Source organism: Athene noctua, chromosome 7, assembly GCF_965140245.1.
Source record: "Athene noctua chromosome 7, bAthNoc1.hap1.1, whole genome shotgun sequence".
Classification (NCBI taxonomy): Eukaryota; Metazoa; Chordata; class Aves; order Strigiformes; family Strigidae; genus Athene; species Athene noctua.
This window is the reverse complement of record NC_134043.1, coordinates 25,749,939-25,771,572: the sequence shown is the minus strand read 5'-3', so window position 1 is coordinate 25,771,572 and position 21,634 is coordinate 25,749,939. Positions and strand designations below refer to the sequence as shown.

The 21,634-nt window shown below is 37.2% G+C and overlaps 1 protein-coding gene across 1 annotated transcript in view; it reads right to left on the bottom strand.

Annotated features, from left to right (window-relative positions):
- Window positions 1-21,634, bottom strand: part of AGPS (alkylglycerone phosphate synthase) — a 59,913-nt gene that overhangs the window by 23,736 nt on the left and 14,543 nt on the right. The window contains exons 3-12 of the mRNA XM_074910109.1: window positions 20,230-20,320; window positions 16,475-16,595; window positions 16,324-16,398; window positions 14,538-14,609; window positions 11,980-12,059; window positions 10,454-10,534; window positions 7,071-7,196; window positions 4,921-5,029; window positions 4,383-4,510; window positions 1,749-1,800 (exon numbers count right to left, since the gene is read on the bottom strand). Coding sequence (XP_074766210.1) covers window positions 1,749-1,800; window positions 4,383-4,510; window positions 4,921-5,029; window positions 7,071-7,196; window positions 10,454-10,534; window positions 11,980-12,059; window positions 14,538-14,609; window positions 16,324-16,398; window positions 16,475-16,595; window positions 20,230-20,320 — 935 coding nt within the window. The remainder of the gene's footprint in view (window positions 1-1,748; window positions 1,801-4,382; window positions 4,511-4,920; window positions 5,030-7,070; window positions 7,197-10,453; window positions 10,535-11,979; window positions 12,060-14,537; window positions 14,610-16,323; window positions 16,399-16,474; window positions 16,596-20,229; window positions 20,321-21,634) is intronic.

Below are 21,634 nucleotides of genomic sequence, written 5' to 3'. Positions count from 1 at the left end.
GAGTCTGTTAAATTAACATATCTGCCTCAGGACTGGGTTTAATTGAGATGAAAGTCTTTCACTCTTTGTTCCATTGTTTTCAGTCACAAGCAACTTCTGAACTACCATTACTGCTTCACTTTAACAGTCTTGCATCTGGCCTACATGCTGTGAGCCCAATTCATAAAAGTTATGCACCATTTACATGATAGTTTGTGAAGTATTTTAGAAGGAAGTATTTCCTCCTGAATAAAGCATGAACTTCAGCAATTGATTACTCTCCTTCCCTCTTCAGTAAAAGAGCTCTCCTTGCAGATATAAACAAACCCCAAGGAGTACCCCTCCAAGCACACAAAAAAGCACCAAAGAGCAGAAGGGCATGAATTTATTAAATCACAATCTGTAAAAATGATTGGATTTAAGCCTACTTAATAATGACTACAAGAAAAATCCATATTGACACAGCCAAAACTATGTTTTGCAAGGAACCATGTAAACTGCAACCTCAGATCAAAGCTAAAAAGTAGAAGAACAATTTATTCAACATTGGGTTTAAAGCTTATAATTGGTCAAACTTCCTCCCAATTAAGAAAAATGCATCTGCCTTCTGTTGTACATGCCAGCATGACCAAAGCAAGCAGCAAGGCTTGCTGGGCTCTCAGGTCTTACAAACTCTGATCTCACTGGTTTGAAAAACAAAGCTCAACTTTCTCAACACCATCATATTAATGGCATTTGAAGTCAAGATTCATCACTGAGGCTTCTGTCCAAAACAAGTTTCGGAAATTCTGAATTGTGAAGCATTATTTAAAAAGAGGTTTTCAAGGTCAGTCACAGTCCACATTTTCATCTTCCGGGTACAGTCAAAATTGCATGGTCTCAGCAAGACCTTCAAGTTCTGTATTAGCTTTTGGGTAGTGGAACTTTGTATTCTGGCTCAAGACACTCTTGAGGAGAACACATCTTTTGCCAGATTTCCTACAGTTTAAAATTACATATTTTGTGAAGAACTCCTCCAAAAATATTGTCTGACATTGTCCTATTTAGCTATTTGACCTTTCTGTTCGGTAATCTTCTAGTAGTTTCACTGACTTTTGATACTTAAGCTCTAGGTTTTTAGTTCTATTTGCATACAGTTATGGCATTTACTACACCTGAGCTTTCTTTAAAAATAGAAAGCTCATTTTGGACAAGTATGTCACTGCCTCTCTCCCACCCAAACAATCATTGCCACATCAGATTACTTTCAAAACCCCTGCTGTTTCTAGGGAATCTGTACACCACTTGTGATGCTTTTATGAAATTTAAAGGAATCAACCAACTTACCTTCAAAGTAAGGTGCCTGTGTTCTGATGGGGTTTTTTTCATACCTGGCTTCTCATCAGTACTCTTAACAAGAAAAGATTTCAAGTACTATACTGCAACACTATTATCTCTGCTCCTTTACACAAAATAGAGGAAGTGACTCCAGAATCTCAAACTTTCCAGCAGATTAGATGTCAAGAATGGAAAGGTAACAAAAAAATCTTATGTATTTATATGCAGACCATGGCTCTTCACTGACTGTTGTAGCAGATACCGTTTTCCCAGAGACAGGCTTCTGTTTTTGGAAGTCCACATTATGGCACTACCTGAAGTTTGAACTTTGGGTTCACTGCCTCCTTTGTGTACTTTTGAGGAAAAGAATTACCACCCAAAACAGACTTAAGCTACTAAAAAATCAAAATCCCTGGAAAGAGATATTCATCCAAGATGATCTACTTACTCACCAAACTGAAACTGTGCATTGTCAACAAGACGAATTGATGCAGGAGCACATCTCTTGAGGGCAAGGTCAAGGGAATGAAAGAGAGAAAGAATAAAAAGATTATGTACTCAGTTTTGCTGAAACCCATGACAATCAAATTTTCATTAAGAAAAGCATACAAGAAAGCAGCACACTTTGATCCCAGAGACCTATGGCCATCATCATCATTGAAAAGGGGTGACTATAAGCTTGTTTTCACTTGAATAGCAACACCTAAGTATGTCTAGATATAATGCATTGAGAATTTTCAGTTTAACTTCAAGCCAACAGAGGAACAGTCCAAAGACCTTTGTCCTTCAAGTACTGAGTGTTTTTCTAAATTGTCATATGCACTAAAGATACCATATTTGATTAGAATATCAAGCTTATGTTCCTGTGTGATCGAAGATACACATACATTATAAATGCATGGAAAAATTGTTGTGGGCTAATCCTGGTAGGCAGCTAAGCACTACACAGCTGCTCACTCACTCTCACCCAGTGGGATGGGGGAGAAAATTCAAAGGGTAAAAGTGGGAAGACTCATGGGTTGAAATGAAGTTTGGTAAGAAGAGTGGGGGAAAAAAACCAAGTGATGCAAAAAGCAATCAACTACCACCAGCTGACCAGTATCCTGCCAGTCTTTAAGCAGTGACTACCCCTGAAAAACTGCCCCTTCCAGTTTGACCATGATGTTATATGGTATGGAACACCCCTTTAGTCAATTTGGGCCAACTGTCCCAACTGTGTTCCCTCCCAGCCTCCTGCCCGCTCCCAACCTACTTGCTGGTGGGAGAAGAGAGCGAGAAACAGAAGGCCTTGACACTGTGTACACACTGTCAACAACAGCTAAAACACTGTTAACATTGTCTTGGTCACAAGTACAAAACATAGCACCACTCAGGCTGCTATGAAGAAAATTAACTCCATCCCAGCCAGACCCAGTACACTAATGTTCTGCCATCAGACTGCAATTAAAATCTCTAGATTGGACCCAGATATATTCTACACTGTATAAAAATCTGAAAAACAGTAAAAACAGCTGCCTTCAATTAGGCATCCTTCTGGTCATACATATGTCTATACCATGTAATCTGTGATGGCCATTTCCAGTCATACTGATATGTATGGCCAGAGGAATATGACAAAAGCCTGAGTTTTAGGCTAGTCTCCATCTAATCACATGGATATGGAAGTATTCCTCTATCACTTGGATTTGACATGTTCACCTTCCAACATATCATTAATATATACTTGGTCACATGATAGGAAGAAAGAAAATGAAGATAGCTCACCAGGCAGGTTGACAGAAGGCAGCTGCATGAGTGGTTTTAAATGAGACCAACCCACCCACAACCTACAGGTTGGTGGTTCTTACATTAAAGTAGACCAATACAGACAAGAAACAGCTTTTCAGATAGCGATCATTGTAATTACTACCAAGATTGATGCGAAGTGCAACAGAATAGAGGATATAAGTAGTTCAGGCTCAAGTAAGCAGTGAAACAGCAGCAGCAGCAACAGAAGCTTAGAAATGGAGCAACTCTAAGTGGCTAATAGTGCCTTTTTTTCCTCTTCTAACTAAGCCCATAGCTAAGGAAAAGACACTAATTCCTTAATTAACTTAAAATGTAGATCAGCCATATGATTAAGCATTCCCAAACAGTCTGCTTAGGTACCTTTAACAGGAAGAACAAGCACTAGCAGTAGAAGCACGACAGAAGAACTGGCAAGTGCTGCTGACTAGCATATACATGTCATTCACATACCAGTTTGAACATCTGGCTTGGAACATTAAGTCATTAATTTAGACCAATCACTGGAAAAAATGTAAAGCTGTGTTTAGTTTGGCATTAATTAAAACATTTCTGAAATTACTTCCCCAATTCAGGGTATATTCCACCATTCATAGAAACAATTTAATGTTTTGCAGAAAGCGAAGAAAAGTTAGTCTAAGAGTGAAGAAAGAGGCTAGCCAGGTAAGATTTGCTTGGAAGCACAGCCACGAGGGAAAACATTACAAAATTTGGATACCCATGTCTAAATTTTGCTACCTGAAATTATCTGACCACACCACTCAGAAGACTCTATTTAAATATTACAGTTAAGCACAATTCCACCTCAAAATATCCAGCTCACCTGAACATGTCACTGTGTTTCAGGAAGTGTTTTCTAAACACAGGTCATATCCTTCCATTGCATGACTTTCGTTCCTTTGTCACTTCAGAGCCATAAATTTAGCTGCCTTTTACTTGTATGCTGCAACTTAATTCCTTTAAATACTGGTCCCTTTTGCATAGTCCTGAATTAATCTAAGGATAAAGCTCTCGAAGATGCAAAGCCAAATTTTCTGTGCCAAGATATGCAAATAACTCCCACTGAAAAAAAAACTATGAAAAGGCACATCCACAATTTGGCTCAGAATCTCAACCAAACTCAGAACATGCTTAATCCTCAGCTACATAATTTCCAAAAGCCTCATGGACCACATACACTTACGAGGTTTGTATTATCTCAAACCCTTGGTTATCAATTGCCAACAATACTAGACCATCAGCACACGCCTAGTGATAGAATTTGTGTTCTTGAGCAAAGCCAACATCCAGCTTTTCTTTACCTGCTTTGCCACTTCCCTTAAGCAGGCCACCCCTCTTTCAAAGTTGGGGAAGACCACAGAGCCATACTTCTGATATTCAGGGACTGGGCGAATCTTTATCGTAACTTCAGTAACCACTCCAAGAGTTCCTTCAGGAAAAAAGAAAAACTAAGTGTTGCAAGATGTACTTCCTGCAAGTAACCCAACTTCACAACTGTTTACCAGGATGTTATGTTGTAAGTTAACAAAGCAGAAATACCAAAAATTCAATATTGCAGTAGCATGTAATTTATTCCTGATGTGGTGAGTTCTTACAAAATATCCTCTAAATTATGTTTGTTACCAGACTTGTAGGTTAATTCCACATATCAGTTTCAAGAACTTTTCAGTTTTCAGTCCTAATTAAGGTCTCAATGTATTATCCCAACACAAGAAAATCATGCCTGCATAATGCCACCCATAGACACACTGGAAGTCACAGCATTAAAGATGCTCAAATCATCAAGCCATTACAGAACTTGAATTAAGATGCAGTTATGTGAAATTACTGTGTTTATACCTTCAGATCCCATAATGAAGTGATGGATATCAGGTCCTGTCGACATGCGAGGTACTTGGCAGTTTTTTTCTACTATTCCTCTAGGAGTTACCATTTTTATATGAATCACCTGTTTAAACAATATGCAATGACTAAATGCTAGCATTAAGCACAGATTTTCATACGATATTTATTTTCTACAAAATGTTTATTAAGCTTGATACAGTTGATACAGTTCATCTTTGTAGACTTCAGACATTCAGCAGGTAGCCCCAAAAACTTTTGAGATAACCTGAGGACAGTTACCAACAATTCTTTCTAACACAGCACAGTATGCCCACACAACAGATTGTTTCCAGTTCTATGCCATATCAAATCAGCTGTTGGCTACATGCAGGCAACATCAGTTAAAAACTGTGTTGTTTCTCAGTACAGAAGTACTTTGAATACTAGGATTTTAATTCAGAATACACATAGCACTTCAGAAGAAAAAAAGTATGGGTTTACATTTTGCTTTAGAACTGCTGCTTGATAACTGATGACTGAATTATATATGCTATACTACAGAAATATTTCTATTAGGAGGAAAGATGGAAGTAAGCTTTGTGAAACAGATAATCAATACTAAATCTGCCATAAGACTGATATGTATGTAAGGCTAGAAGGTTGTTTTTGAAAAATATTCTTCAATGTCATCACTTACAGCTTTATTCATGCTCATTCAATACAGAGCTTAAATTGTTTTCTTCTAATCCTTTATTCAATTATTTTATACCAAGGGTAGGGTAGGGTTTGGGTTTTTAGTGAAGCCTTTAAATGAAGCAAAATTACTGAATTTCAACTAACAGCTTTAAAACTTTCCAGCACAGGTAGCTAAGTAATTTTCTTCCTGCTTTAAGTTGTTCAAGAATTATATGCGTTTTATGAACTGTTGATTCTGCACTAAGTGGATTTTAGGCATCTTATGTAACACACTATTTCTAGATATAAAGTTTCCTCAAAAGATAAACATTTCCCTGAAACTTTCTTACCATGTCATTTTGAAACTCGTGAACTGTTCTGAATCAGTTTTCAGTCCTATTTCCTCCTAGTGAAAATTTTAGAAGCTGTTTTAGCCTGAAGTTATGCTTCGATGACAGAAAAGGCTTCTGCTTCACATCCCCCAGTACAAGCAAAACCATACCACTCAGTAACACGTCAGGCAGTAGGGGACCAATGACACTTTGTAAATACTAGTAGTTTTAGTTCAGCCAGGCCTACTGAATAAAAACTGTAGTTTCTGCCAAGCTCAGTCACTGATAGTAAAGTGTCACAACTGTGCACAGAACAAACATGTCTGAACTATGAGCTGACCAAAATGCCTAAAGTGATGGGGATACCTTACCTTGCTGCAGGAAAGAAGGAAAAATCCACATGTGTGGAAGGACTACTGTACAAACTACAAGAGAAAGCTGGAAGTTTGAAGCAAAAAGGCAGGCAAAGTCTGAACAGTGATGATTTAACTTCAGTATACTCAATGCATTTGTTGTAACTGAAAAGGTAGATTTTTTATCAGAAAGTATGCTTCAAAAAACAAATTACCTGGATTAATATAAAGATAAACCTTTCTAATGCTTAAAAGATTCAAGAGTAGAACCCAGCCATTCCTTCCTCAGGGTTCCTACTGACCATATGATGGACATTAGATTTCACCACATGGTAAATTAGACCACCCTGCTGATTGTAAAAAACTACTAGCCTAGGGGGAAGTAGGAAGGTGGGAAGAGCTAGCTTGCTGTTAGAGTTAGGCAATCCAAGTAGACAACTTCAGGAACACACAACAGGTAGGTGAACATGGGCCTTTTGGAATCACCTATAAATTTGACAGGATTATTATACTGGATTAATAGAGAGCACAAAACAGTGGAAGAAAACAGAGTCATAACAGGGTGACAATTCCTTACACTAGCTAGTGATTACCAACATGAAATTGACTTACATCAGTGACAAGGATTATTAGTATTAATACCAAACACAAGCAAACAAACACTCAGTCAAGATTTGATGCTAGAACTGTTTAAATTGTTAGAACTGCAATTTACTATCCCTTTTCCCCTCTCATTGTGAGTCATTATAAAAGTTAAACCTCCAAACAGAATAAGTTAATTAGAAAAAGTATTAGAAATATTTACCAGATCTTCAATGTTTCCATAGATGTTTTTTTTCATGCCTGATGCTCGTGTTGCTACCCATCCTCCAAGCGAACTGAACTCCATGGAGTCTGGTTCATGGCCTGTACAGAAGCCACTTTCAGCAAGCTAAAGAAAAAGAAAAAAACTACATTCTGCAAAGCCTGCATCACTTAGTACTCCAAATCTCTTCTAGGTTTTCTTTTTTTTTTAAAAAAAAAAAGTATCCTGACCACACACCCATTCAATCAGGCACAAGTTTTGTCTTTGATAAGTAAATGAAATGCAAATTGATTCTGCTTCTACTGTGCATATGCTGTGCTACATATCAACTTATAATACTCCTCCCCCATATATTAAAACTAAAATCTCTATTGATCATAAGAAGCTACAAATTCAAATACATATGGAAAAAAATTATAACTAAGTAACTGCCAACTTTGCACAAATGCTGCCAATAAATAAAGCTCTTAATCTCTTGTTCTTTCTACCCTAATGCGATATGCAGCAGGTCTGCAGAAAACATGAGCAAATTGCCTGTACTTAATTCTCTGAAGGAGTGATGTGTTTTAATATACAGCCATCTGGTTGGGCTTCCTGTATGCAATGGTGTCAGCTATTTGTGATGCAGATCACACATTCCTGTACATTAAGTAGTCACTTGTTTCTCATTTTTCTGTATTAGCTTGGCTTTGCCATCTGCACAGCACCTGAGGTTGATTAGATGCCCTTAGAATCACAACACCAAAGCTGTTGAACAGGAAGAATTAAAGGCCCAACAGTCTCACATTAAGTGATAACTCTGTTAGTGCATTTGAGGTGATCAATTTTCACTGACCAGCTGATAAATACCTATGTCTAACTAGACTGTAAGTATGCCACATAATGTGCATCATTAACTATGTTCTAACTTAAATTATTAAAAGTCACTTCTACGTAATGTCTATGGTAATTCGTTTAGCTCATGGTCCTCTGATATCAAAGGAGCTTGTGGCTTTATATACTTACTGGTCATATATTAGGGAAGGGTTGGAGCCTGCACCCTCCTCATTCCCCAAGACAACAAGAATTTTGCTTCAGTCACAACTTACCAATTTCTATGAGTTGTATAAACACAAGCAGAGCAAAAAATTATGCTTCTGAAAATTTGGATTGACTATTTATATACAAAGTATTTTGTCTAAGCTCCTCAAATCCTGTTATATGAACAGCATGTGCTAAAGACACAGGACAAGGGAGAAATTACAACTATGTACTTGGCAGATGCAAAGGACAGCCTCATCCAGAAAATATAGGCATGTACTAGTTTTTTCTATAGAATCAAGACCTGATTGATAATGCTTATTACAAAAAACAAATATTATTCTATCATCATTATCATTTTGTCACCTTTAGTCCTCATCTATTGGCTGTTATTCCACATTCTGTTCCAACAAAAACAAGTAACTTGAGGCTTCTCTGTAGAGCCCACTAATATCTGGAGTTCTCCTCCCACAGAAAATAGTGTCTTAATCACACTAGAGTCACTAGCTAAGGTAGACAAAAGCATGAAGTATACATTGATTTTGAATGTCTCCACTTATAACTTCTGTCAAATATCAGGTTTTCAAAACTGTTATTTAGAATTCAGCTCTTGATTTTAGTTACTATAAGGTTCATGGTATCTGAAAATGAGATAGCCTACTAAGTAACTTCAGCACCCAAAAATGAGGAACACAGTAAGAGGCACCAAACCTCTTCACTGCAACATAATTTCTAGATAATGCTGGTAAAGTCTCTTAAAGCAACATAAACTGGATTAGCCTCCAATCCAAAGCTTACTTAATGCTAGAAAGCTGCAAACCAAAAATAAAACCAATCATTTTCAAACAGTTCTTTTTTGCACAGTCCAAATGCATATCTGCATTATACCTGTTCTTCAGTGGAAGTCTGTATTGTCATTAAAATTAAGTCATAGTTATGCTCAGATTATACCACACAAAACAAGCGCAATTTAGAGTCCTATCTTTATTCACATCCTGTTTGCTAGCAAGTGGAATTCCAGTATATGTAATAAGATTTTAAAAATATATACACACACACACAATGTAGATGATATAATTTTGTATTCTTTGTAGATTGAAGGAACTGCACAGAAGTCCTCACGTGCTTAGAAAAATGCTGTATAACAGAATCTCTGCAAAAATACTAGTTATATTCAATATTGAACAAATTGACAGTGCTCTCTTCATAGTCAAATCTGATTGAAAAAGCTTTTTGATCAAAAATATTCAAAAAGAATAACTGCAACGAGTAGTATTTCAGCCCAGAGCTATAAGCAAAAAGGAAATATTGCCCCTTATCCTAAGTGAAAAGAAAGATAGTGTCATTTAAAGAATAGGTAGTAGTGAAATATCAAACTATTACCATAGAAAAATGCAATTTAAATTCAGAGAATATTCTCTTTGCATTTTAATTCCAAGCTTGAAAGAAACAGATCTGGGAAAGTTAAAATATGACATCAAATGACAGAAGGGAAAGTAATAGGCAGGAAAGTCTATCTTTCTCATCATAAACAGATGTGTTAGTCAAGTATGATGAGCTTTCTTCTAAGTGTGTGGAAAGAACTGTTCAAGAAACCCTTCAAATCTCTGCATATTTGTAAAGTATATTTAGGCACTAAGAAAAGTTTAGACATCATTTAGCTATCAAGTCTTAGAATTATTTTTGTTTTTAAATAAGCGTAAGTGCACATTCTGAAGAACAGTACCAAACGTCCACAACTTGCTTGGTTATAGAGCACCAAAGACAACCGTGAGAAGGGGCTATGGTTCTTCTGATAAACTGCAATTAAAAGCCATTAGAGGTCACTTAAGAATGAAGGTGATCTACATCTTCCACTGGACACTTGTTTTGGGCAACTCTCCATTCTTTCCACTACTCTTCTGTAGCTGGCCTTAAGAAGCAGCAACAATAGCAAATCTGTTACATGCTCTAACCTTTCTGAAGAAACTACCTCTGGCCCAAATGACCAAAACATGCATCACAAAATGACAATTTGAACTTTTCCTGGTAACCTGTACCAAGTGTCATGCCTTGCAACCACAAGGGTTTATCTAAGGTTTGAAACAGAAAGCATAGCATTACATCATGAATTATCAACTTACTACTGTAATCACATTTTGTGGCTAGAGCTAGAAAATTTTAAAATATTCATCAAATACAGCATTCAAAGTGATAGTTGGGTTAATGGTTGGACTGGATGATCTTCAAGGTCTTCTCCACCCTAGACAATTCTGTGATATAATACTTACCACACCAGTCTGCATGAAAACACACAATGATATGCACAAGACATGAGAAACAGCTAAGAAAAATATGGAGAAATACTGGATGCTTGACAATACCTGTTTTTCCAGATCTTGCCCAACAATGCCAGCTTCCACACAAGCTGTTAAGTTTTTCTCATCTATCCAGAGAATCCGATTCTGTTGAAAAGTCAATCAAAACTAAGAAACAGTGTTAAATATTTTTGTTTATTTACTTTCCTAATGCTATAGGATCAACATGCTTGGTCATACGACTCCAGTTATTACAGCAGTGGAAGCTGAGCCCCCTCACACTCTCACTTACACAACAGGTTACAATTTATGAAGTCACCACTATAAGAAAGTAACATACTTATTAGTTAATTTATATTAGGAATGTTTACAGAAACAATGCAGAAAAGCCAGAAATAATTGTCAAAATTCTCACAGAAGTTAAGCAATACAGTGATTTTCAACATTAACATGATAGATTCAAGCTCCTTCAATCTGGACATTAAGTATACACCAAGAAAAGTATTCTTAAACATACTCCATGGGTTAAAATAGACTGCGTTCCATCATTCCAGTTCAGTTCTCGAATTTTGACACAGTAAGCTAGAAGCAAGATATACTACAGAATATTAGAGTATGTACGTTCTTCAGAAATTCAAGATAATTGGAAGCATTATATCATTTTATCTGATGAGACACTTACTGTCCCATCAATATATTCTACTAACCAGGAAAAGTAGTAAACACAAGTTACATAGTGCACTAATCATGAAGGAGAACCTTAACAAATATGGCTTTAGCTTTGTTTATAGTAAGGACACCACAGAAGCTTCAGGTTCCACTCTTCAATCTTTTTAAGTACACTTCTAGTGTACTTTATAATTTTGTGTACTAATATTGTCCAGAAGGAAGACAGCTCTAATGTCCCTTTGCCTTGATTTTTCAAGTGACAGAAGCATGAACATCATGTAGTTCAACTTAAACTACCTTTTAAAGCAATTGTCTCCCCCTCACAACATCTGAATTATTTGAAGCCAGCTATTTAAGCTCCTTTCAGACACCTTCAGTTTCAATATAAACTGCTGAACAGATCTAAGATGCTTATGTAAATAAGTTTTATGCAATATAGACCCTACATAGAAGATTAAGATACCCATTAAGTGTCTATTAAAACAGTAAAGCTTAGATAATCATCTCAACTGCTTTAAGACACACAGGTTTCAACTCTGATGATGTTTCTTTTCACCTTCATTTCCTTATTAATGGTTATAAGAATTGGTAACAGGTAACTTCTTCCTAGCCTTTCATTTAACTTCAGAAACAAGTTCCAACATAGAATAGTAGCTTCCTCTGATTTCCACTTAAAACTGCTACAAGAAGGCTTAACAGTAACTTTTTTTTTTCAATTAAATACCTACAAGTCATATGAAGTACTACAGGGCTAACATCAGCAAAGTATCACTTAAATTGAAGGAGTACCAACTTAATCATACATGGTACAGATTAATACTTCCATCCCTACTTTATTCTTGCAAAGAAATATAATTCACTAGAGATCACCATTCAAAGTAGTTGTAGGGTAATTTAAAAAAAAAAATAATTGAGAGACATACCATTTGTGATGTATCCAGTGAGACAATTGTTCTTTTTTCTTCTTCAGGACATTCAAGGGCACTAGATACACTTGTCCCTCCTGCAAACAGGGGACTGACATTGTGATCATAAAATTCTCGTGTAGCTTTTCTTCACATACCATCCCTCTCTCCCTCCTTTCCAATACTGAACTTAAAGATCACTGAAGTTAACTGTTTGAGGCTAGTGATTAGCTTTTTTAGGCTGTCCCTTCTCCCAAGCTGGGTTTCACAAAATCAAGGCAGCACAGAATTGACAATGCTTTAACAGCACTCAGTAACAAACCATGAAATTCTATGACCATTTCAGCTGCTTCTGTTAAGTCCAGAATAGTTTTAAAACAAGGAAGGGTAAGCAATAACAAAGCTATTCAAGAAAGAGGTACCTATGGTTTCGGGGTTGGGTTGGTTTTTTTGGGGTTTTTTTGTTTTTTTGTGTTTTTTTTGTTGGTTGTTTTTTTTTTTTTTTTTGAGATAACTATGGAAGACACTACACATCTGCCTAGAAAGTTGGCTTAAGAAGTCTACCTAACACAGAAATGCAATACTTAGATTCATAGAATGGTTTGGGTTGGAAGGGACCTTAAAGACCATGTAGTTCCAACCCCCTGCCATGGGCAGGGACACCTTCCACTAGCCCAGGTTGCCCAAAGCCCCATCCAACCTGGCCTTGAACTCTGCCAGGGAGGGGGCAGCCACAGCTGCTCTGGGCAACCTGTGCCAGGGCCTCACCACCCTCACAGTAAAAACTTTCTTCCTTATACCTAATCTATATCTACCCTCTTTCAGCTTAAAACCATTAATCCTTGTCCTATCCCTACCCTCCCTTATGCAGAGTTCCTCCCCATCCTTCCTGTAGCCCCCTTTAAGTACTAGAAGGCCACTATAAGGTCTCCCCAGACCCTTCTCTTCTCTGGGCTGAACACCCCCAACTCTCCCAGCCTGTCCTCGCAGGGGAGGTGCTCCAGCCTCTGATCACCTTTGTGGCCCTCCCCTAGACCCGCTCAAGCAGGTCCGTGTCCTTATGTTGGGCACCTCAGAGCTGGACACAGTGCTCCAGGTGGGGGGTCTCACAAGAGTGGAGTAGAGAAGGAGAATCCCCTCCCTCAACCTACTGGCCACACTTCTCTTGATGCAGCCCACTTACCTGAAAGCAAGAAAGAAACTGAAAGGGTATAACTATAAAAAAAATGAGCAAACCCAAATGTCAGACTTCTCTTGATATTTCTAATGTATCTTTATAGGGTATCACAGAACAGCCTCCAAGAAGCCTCTGGCTTCTTGAAGAGTACAACAGCCATAGGAAAAGAAATACTAGGATACTAAAGAGATCCACAGCAAGCTATGAGAGCCACCACCAATGGCAAGTACAGACTGTGACAACTAATAAAACACTACCCAAAAGCAGTAAAGCCCATCACCTTTGTTTCCAATGACAGGAAAGGTGGCATCTTCCTTAAATACCAACCCCTATAGTAATAACTCTAGAAGTTGACCCTAGTTCAGCATAAACAGACTTGAAAAACAATCTGAAGGTCTTTCTGTATCCTGGTCAGTGAACTAGAGGTAGTCAATACTGCTGCTTTCAGCTATATGAATTTACTAGTGCCAGAGATTACTTGTAGCAGTCTTACAGCTCTCCAGATGTATCCGGCAAGGGTGAGAGCATTTTAGGGAGAAAACAGCCTCATCAGTTTGATACTGTCTTCAAGTGACATGTCATCTTCTCAAACTGTAAATTTCCTTCCTACAGGGGCTATACTCCTACAGGATAAGGAAGTACCAAGTAAAACACACAGATTTATCTTACCTAATTAAGAGTGCTTGACAAAAGCTTCTCACAGGATGAGCTCATGAAAGCCAACATCCCATTGTTCCCTGACCTCTAACTCAAACCAAGGCAGCTCACCGTTCTACTTCAGCAGGCTTAGAGGAAAAAGCATCCATGACTACAAACCTGAAGTCCTTTAGAAATTCTTTAGGCTGCAAAGGACACAGATTATACAGGCTTTACCTGTACTTGTACTTGAAAACCCCTTGACACAGAAGTCTCATCTCTAACCCTCAAACCAAACAATATCTAAATGGAAATTAGAACTATGGTCAGCAATTTTGCAGTACAGTGTCTGACCACAATTCTTCCTAGACCTATGAGCTTCAACTGTGAAACAAAAGACCTAATTATACGTATCTGTGGTAACAGAGCACAAGTAATGCATCCAAAAACACAATACCTCTAACACATCTCTTGACTTATTTCCTAGAAGACTTCCAAGGCACAGAAGCAGATTTCAGCTTTATATAATCACTCCTCCTGCATATTCAATATGCAGGATGTTGACATACTTTTACTGACTTCCAATAAATTGAATATAGCAGCTTTTAATACTGCAAGATCATAAAAAATTAAGATCACACTTAAAATACTACTAAAAAAATTATTAAATTGTTGGTAAAATATATTACTAAGATCACATAATTAAAGTAGAATACGTTCTCACTAGTAATGTCAAACAGACTTGAGATTTCATAACACTTACCACCAAATGGTATAATGCAGAGATTGTGTTTGCAGGCTAATTCCACAATTTTAACTACGTCCTCATGGCAAACTAAAAAGAAGTTCCAACAGTTAAAAAACAGGATGTATGCTTACTACTGTTATTTCTGCTTAGCACTAAATATTGCAGTCTCAACAAGCAGCAGCTCCTTTTCTGACACCAGCAAGGAAGACATTTCAAAAAGCTTGGCACGATGTAAGAGCTGGGCTCAGAAGTATGAGTTCCAGAGTAAAGTTTAGACCTGAAATAATCCTACATTTCAAGAACTAATTACACCCTTAGTCTCCTGTTCTACTCATGGATTGAGACCCCCTGCAAATTCTCAGGGCAAGATGGGCTACCAAACAGTTATCAATTAATCTAGCTATCTTGGAGAACAAATCAAGTTTAAAACTTTTATTGAAAATAGTCTGTCCAATTCATTTTAAGTAAGAAATGAGACTCTTCTGAGAGCCAAACAACACAACTTTTTCTTCCTAGCTGACATTCAGTTTCAAAACTAGAGTTGGTGGTGAAATTTACTTTTTCAGAATGCATTCTGTATCTGGTCAAACAGAGAAGCAGAAACACTTATGCAGACATGGAAAAGGAACAAAAGAAGAGATCAAATACAGTACATACTCTATTACATTATACAGTTCATGCAACAGCAGAGAATGAGCAGGACTGAATTGGCTTATGAACTGTTTACTTTGCACTTGCTATACAGAGCAGCTTTAAATCAAGGCAGTCAATCATTTTAGCTCCAAAAGCAAGTGAAATAAACAAAACAAAGCTGTGACAAGTGTTGTTCACAGTCACAAGTGCTGCCATGTCAGTACCTGTCCTCAAGCAAAGTGATTATCTTATAGTGCCTCTTTTTATGCTTTCCATATTGTGATTTTTTTTTCCCCCCTAAATGAAGGGAGCAAAACTGAGCTAAGACTAAGTTCTTATCAGAAATTTGGCGGTTTCTAATGCAGTGCAGCTACCAAAGTATCAGAAAGAGTATAAAAGGTAAGGAAAGAGTTGGATTCAGCCAGCTGAATAGAAATTGACAGGTACTTAGGTCAAATGACTCTGATTAGCTACAGAAGAATGGCACATGAAAAGTAGTTCCTAGTGACCAGAGAAACATGATTCAAATAGAAAATTCACACAACTATGCAAATAAAGTCATACCAGTTTAAGTATCTGTATCCTTTTACTAGATAGCAGCAAGCTTATTTTCTGCTATCTATCTACAACAGCATCAGTTATTACTCTATTTAAGGTGGGCCTAGCCTGTGATCAGATCACACTGCTCTTTCTTCAAGTCAATGATCCTTTGTAAAGTGTTCTGATAGGAGTTACAGGTGTTATACTTTTTTATTAAAGTACAGCTTTTCATAAAACAAAGCTCTTTACTACAAAGATTTCACTGCTCCTCTACCATCATAGACTCCTTTAAAAAACAAGATTTAGACTGCCATTGAGACAACTATTCTTGGTGAACATACAAATTCAAATCACACTGTGGTTAAGACATGAACTCTGCTGTCAACAGAAACTTTGGCTATATTTAATAACAAATTTGACTTCCCCAAGAAATGATGGGATCTCACAGGCACAACCTGCAGTCCAGATGTTAAACAATCATGATTACCATTCATGAGAAAATTCCTTCAGTTTCTGTGAAGACAAGTGTAGTCAGTGAACCAAGAGACAACTTCCCCATGACAAGAAAGCAGTTTCGTAAACAATGGCCTCCCAGATCAGAAGGAAGAATAAGATAATTAAACCTTACCAGGCCATACAACTATATCAGGAATTCTCTTAAACATTCCTTCCCTGAGTACAAATATCTCATGTAGGCAGTGACCTGAAACACAAACAAATTAACAAGTTCAAACAAGGAAACAATGAAAGCAGCAGTTACATAAATGAAGTTCTCTTACCATGAGCTCTGAATACCCTATCTTCTGCATCCTGCGAATATGAGATGTTAGTGGCTCTAAGATCCTGAAGAAATTCTTCATTTACAATGGATGGAGGTACATCGTTAACATTTAAGGATGCCTACAATACAAGAAAATAAGTTCATTAGAGGTAGGCTCACTTACCACATTTCTGTACAACAGAAATAAGAACAGGTCAACACTAACTGATACCCAAACACAGCTATTCAAGATCAAATAAAGAAGTTGTCGTCCCCATCTTCAGTCACTGATCCCACTTATACTACCTGGTACTTATCTGACTAGATACACACAGGAAACTTTCAGTAGCATACTTTTCCCACACACACACACTTAAAAATGGAGCCAATAAATTCAGGTATACTTTTCTATGGGTAATCTCCTTAAAGGAATATGCCTTCTATTACAAATGGCCTCTAATTAAGGAGTTCTTTAATTAGATATAAAGGTTGCCTTATGACTGAAAACTAACCTCAGCTCCTATTTAGAAAGGAATTGTTGGTCAAGAATCTTATTTCTAGTTAAAATTCCCTCAGTTTGAGAACAGAACTGAAAATTTTTCACTATTACATCTTTTATTTTAAATCTATTCTTAAAAATCAGGAGTTGCACGAAAATTAGTTAAAACATACTGCAGTGCTTTCCAACTTCTGTCATGAAAACCTTGCTGGCAAATTAACCGACACCCCCTGCAACTCAAATAGAAGAACATGCTTGTAATTTTGTTATAAAGCTATCAAGACAAACTATGGGCTACCTAATGCTGCCAGAAAGAGCTTGCTTACAGCCCAATAACCAAAAAGTATTTGTATAAAATGTTCCCCATAGTCAAAGAAATTTAGACATGTCTTTGATGAACCTATGCTGCTTCACAAGGACAAAGAGAAAACAGCAAAACTGAATTCACTTTTCTTTCACCTTCTGAAGTTTCAGCCTTCCAGGAAAAAGTATACTCACCCACCCAAGTTTTCTTTCCTGAAATGGAATTTTGCCTATCTTTGGTCTACATAGCCTCTAGAACAGCTGATACCTTTTGCCAATATGCATATCTTAGATAAAAGCTTAGAGGATAGCACCAGTTACCAAGCTAACAGCAAGGAAAATAGAGATTAATAGTCTCCCATCCACCGCCATGGAAGTAGTCTATTCTGAAGGAGTTGAGTCTCAAAGCTGTGAGAGCTGAAGGGAAGATTTAAACGTCAACAGGAAAGTTTTCAGGTAGTTAGAAGATCCACAGTGATAGAACTTGCCTACCAATGCCCACCATGTAAGAAACAAATTGAGGTTCTGTAGAAATTAAGAATACTTACAGGGATAATTCAGAAAGCAGTATATGCATGAGATGTTCATTACTGATAGCTAACAACATTTAGAGGTTCAAAAGGGGGGATAGCTAAATGTTTGTTTTTAAGTTTTCATATGAGACATGACCTAATGAAAATATAGTTTTAACAATGATTTGGCTTCTGGAAGAGGATATGTGCTGTTCTGACTTGCTTTAATGATGATATTTTACTTTGTCAAATAAGGTGTCAGACACCCAAGAAAGAGACTTTTCCCACTAACACATTCATTTTGTCACCTACAAACACAGAAATTGAGATTAAGTGTTGTTCAAGCAAGAGGCACACTGCCACTAAGAGATCATGATTTTAGGGGTCAGTCACAAGCACAGAGGAAGTCAGGTCTTGGATTGCTGCTCTTAGCTCTTACTGTTCAGCTGTTAATGTCCATTTGCTAACCCAAAGAGCAGAGCTCTGACAGAAACCTGGGAAACATGAGAAAAACAAGCAGGCACCAAATAAAGATCTTTAAACCACTTTAAAAAAAATCTTTGCTAGCTATGCTTACATTTTCTATTTCAAACTTTGCTTCCTCCATGGATTTCCATAGACATAACTAATTCATATCATTTCAAGTTGAACACCAAGTGCTCGAAGACCTTTGTTCTCTGTAAGAGGGACACAAACTACTTAAAGCTGTAACAATTCCTCGCAGATGGTTTTAAGTATCTTGATTTTTATCTCTTCTACAAGTATTTTAATCCTTTAGTTTTCATCTTCCAGAATGAATAGTCAATACTCATCTATAAAGATTTTATGCACAGTGCCAAACAAAAATATACTTTTATTTATTCTTATGGGACGGAAACATTTTAAGATTTGTGCACTAGGCTAGACAGGAAGCCTGTGTGAACAAGGTCTAAACTACTGTCTGCAGTAAATCTAGTCTGAAAAAGGGAAAAAATGTCATCAGGCCTTAAGCATCACAGAAGCAGGCACCTTAACTATTTTTATATTATAACAAAAAGTTTCATGCAACAGCAAACCCTCCAGTTTTATACAACAGAGGCAGAAAGAGCCGAGATGGACAAATGGACCAAGAGATCCCTCTCCTACTGCTATTCCTATACCCAAACTTCTTCATGTGCCGATGACAGATGAAAAAAACAATCTAGCATGACAACCCAAAATACAAACTCAGAACTACAATAGAGACATGAAAATAAGGGACCTGCAGTAGTAGTTGAGAATAGCTATGAGAAGGTCAGAGATATACTGGAGACTCCAAATTTGGAATCCTGTTCTGCGTCAAGGTAGTCAGCCTGTTTCAGATCACAACAAGAACGTCAGAATCAGAGGGAGACAACATAACAGGAAAGCATTCAACATTGCTGGCAGATATCCTGAAAAGATGCTTTGCAAGACATACTGTGGCATCAAGATACTATTCAAGAATCAGCCCTTCTCCAACTCCACACTGTTCTACATTTCTTCTACATTTAGAAAAGGAACAACAGCTCTCAGGACCTCTGGTCACAGCAAGTTAAAGCAGCTGCCAGTTAAGACCAATTCTGATCAAGGAAAATTCACATAAAGATTAATTTTTTCAAAATATATTGGCAGATGGAGATCTTGCAAATCACAGCAGATGAAAGAATGTCTTCATTAACCGAAAACTGAAGAAACTGAGTTTTCAGGCCCTATTGAGATTACCTGCTTCAGAGAAAATTCAAGAAATGGGTAAAACTGTTACCCAAAGCAGGATTGCTACAGTCACTGTACAAGCACAGACTGCTTCCAACACTTCTTAGCTATCTTGTCAGGAAGCTGCAGCCTCAAAGGAATTCTTAGAGGGAGTTCAGGTCTTCTGAATAGCAGGAGTTACTCTTAAAGCAAAATATGGATGCTTCGCAAAACTAAAACATTCCAAATGTGTTATTTTTCTAAAAACATTCTGTTCAATCTTGAGTATGCTCATAGCCAGTTTTCAGCACACAAACATGTATAAAAAAATTACTGTCAAGTAAGAACTTTGATATCATTAAACACAGAAAACAGCAGTTTAACTTCACTGTATCTTCTGTCCTTGTTACCATAAACAACATTGAAGTTACATAAACAACTCCTAGGCTACAACTAGGCTACAATCTTGAATAGCAACCTACATAAAAAGGACAAAAAGGACAAAAACCTCCCTAGGTCAGAACTTTTTATGCCAATAAGAGTACTACTAGTTAACCTGGAACCACAAAGCATGCTACGTCATCGAAGGTTTCATATAGTAGCTCTACATCAAATACTTTTTTTAAAAACTGAGGTATTAATACACTATATTTAAATCAATTATGTTCAACATGACCTTCAGGACGGAAGCTGAATTATCTTTAACAGTGTGGTCTTGATTATCACCAAGACTAATGTTCAAAGGAACTGGTTCAGCTATTTACTTACTCTAGAGGTAGTTTTGTGCTCCAGACTTGCTCCAAAGGTTTTTTCTATCCATTCCTTAAAAGTTGGTAATACCATACCACCTAATCTGTACCTGAAAAGTCAATATTACATAGGGTCATTTTAAATTAAAAGAATGTATGTCAGATACACTTCTTTCGATTCTATGTACGCACAAACAGAAGTTTAAAATCAAATGCTTTACCTACAAGCCTATAAAGCTTCTGCACATTTGGTTTTCATGGAATTGCACATTTTGTTGCATTTAACTGTTCTGTACTTCGCAGAAAATCAAACTGTCAACATCTTAGGTATTACTTTTCTTCACAATCTTTGTGAATTATGGCATAAGGCTTTTCAGATATCCAACCCCACATCTTTATGTTTAAGAAGGGTCTCTCTTAGTAGTGTAGAAAGCAGTGTCATAGTTTACATGCTAGTTACAGGTAGAGGACATGTGTAAGGACACACTGCAGTGTAATCAGCACTCTTAAGACACACCAATCCAGCTCCATACACTTTACATTTTTTCAAGAAAAACAGTTAAAGGTTCCTCCCTCATCAGCAGAATGCATCAGAATCCAACAAGCAATGTAAAATTATTTCTATGACAAACTCTTCGGCAAGAGTTTAGCCATGTGACAAAGACAGACAAGGGACAGAGAAGCTGTTTGTGACCATGTGTACCATATGAAAACAAATAAGGCTGGGGACACAAACAGGTAGAAACTACTGCTATTAATTGTATACAATATAGCCTTGCGCATGTTTATGTATGCACAAGCACTCTCTGAAGAGAAAAAGGACCTTTCTTTGGTATTAATATTTTCAGCATCTGAAAAATCTTTTCTATAGTTTTCACCTGAATCACTGCATTAGGCCTAAAGGGTCTTCCTTCTAAGATTATTCAGCCACTTAATCCAGTTATGACCCTATCCTTCACAGTTGTTGCAATCAACTCTACAACTAAGTCACCTATTACACAGATCAATTACTTTTGTTTCTTCATCTCGACTACCTCCCAGTTCTCCTATTGTAAAAAAACCCTACTCTGTTCCTAGGGATAAAAGGCTACAACCATATCTCAACTCAAGCTAGACTGTTCACCTTGGAAGGCAGCATTCAGTTGTTCCTCAGGTGACAGCTCTTACTGTTTTATCATACCCATATGAAGCAGTTAAATTAATACTATGCAAAGGAAAGTAGAGTAAGCAATGAAAGTTTAACACATTTGCATCAGCAACTTGCAACAAAGGTACAGATGGACTCAAGTCAGCATGGTGTGTCTTCCTCTCCATCATACTTTTTGGTATTGCCAATGTATTACATAGCTAGCTTGCAAGGGTAGCCTTCATCACTTACTCAAAGGGCAAATTAAAGCTAATCAAAAAACCAACAACTTAAGTCA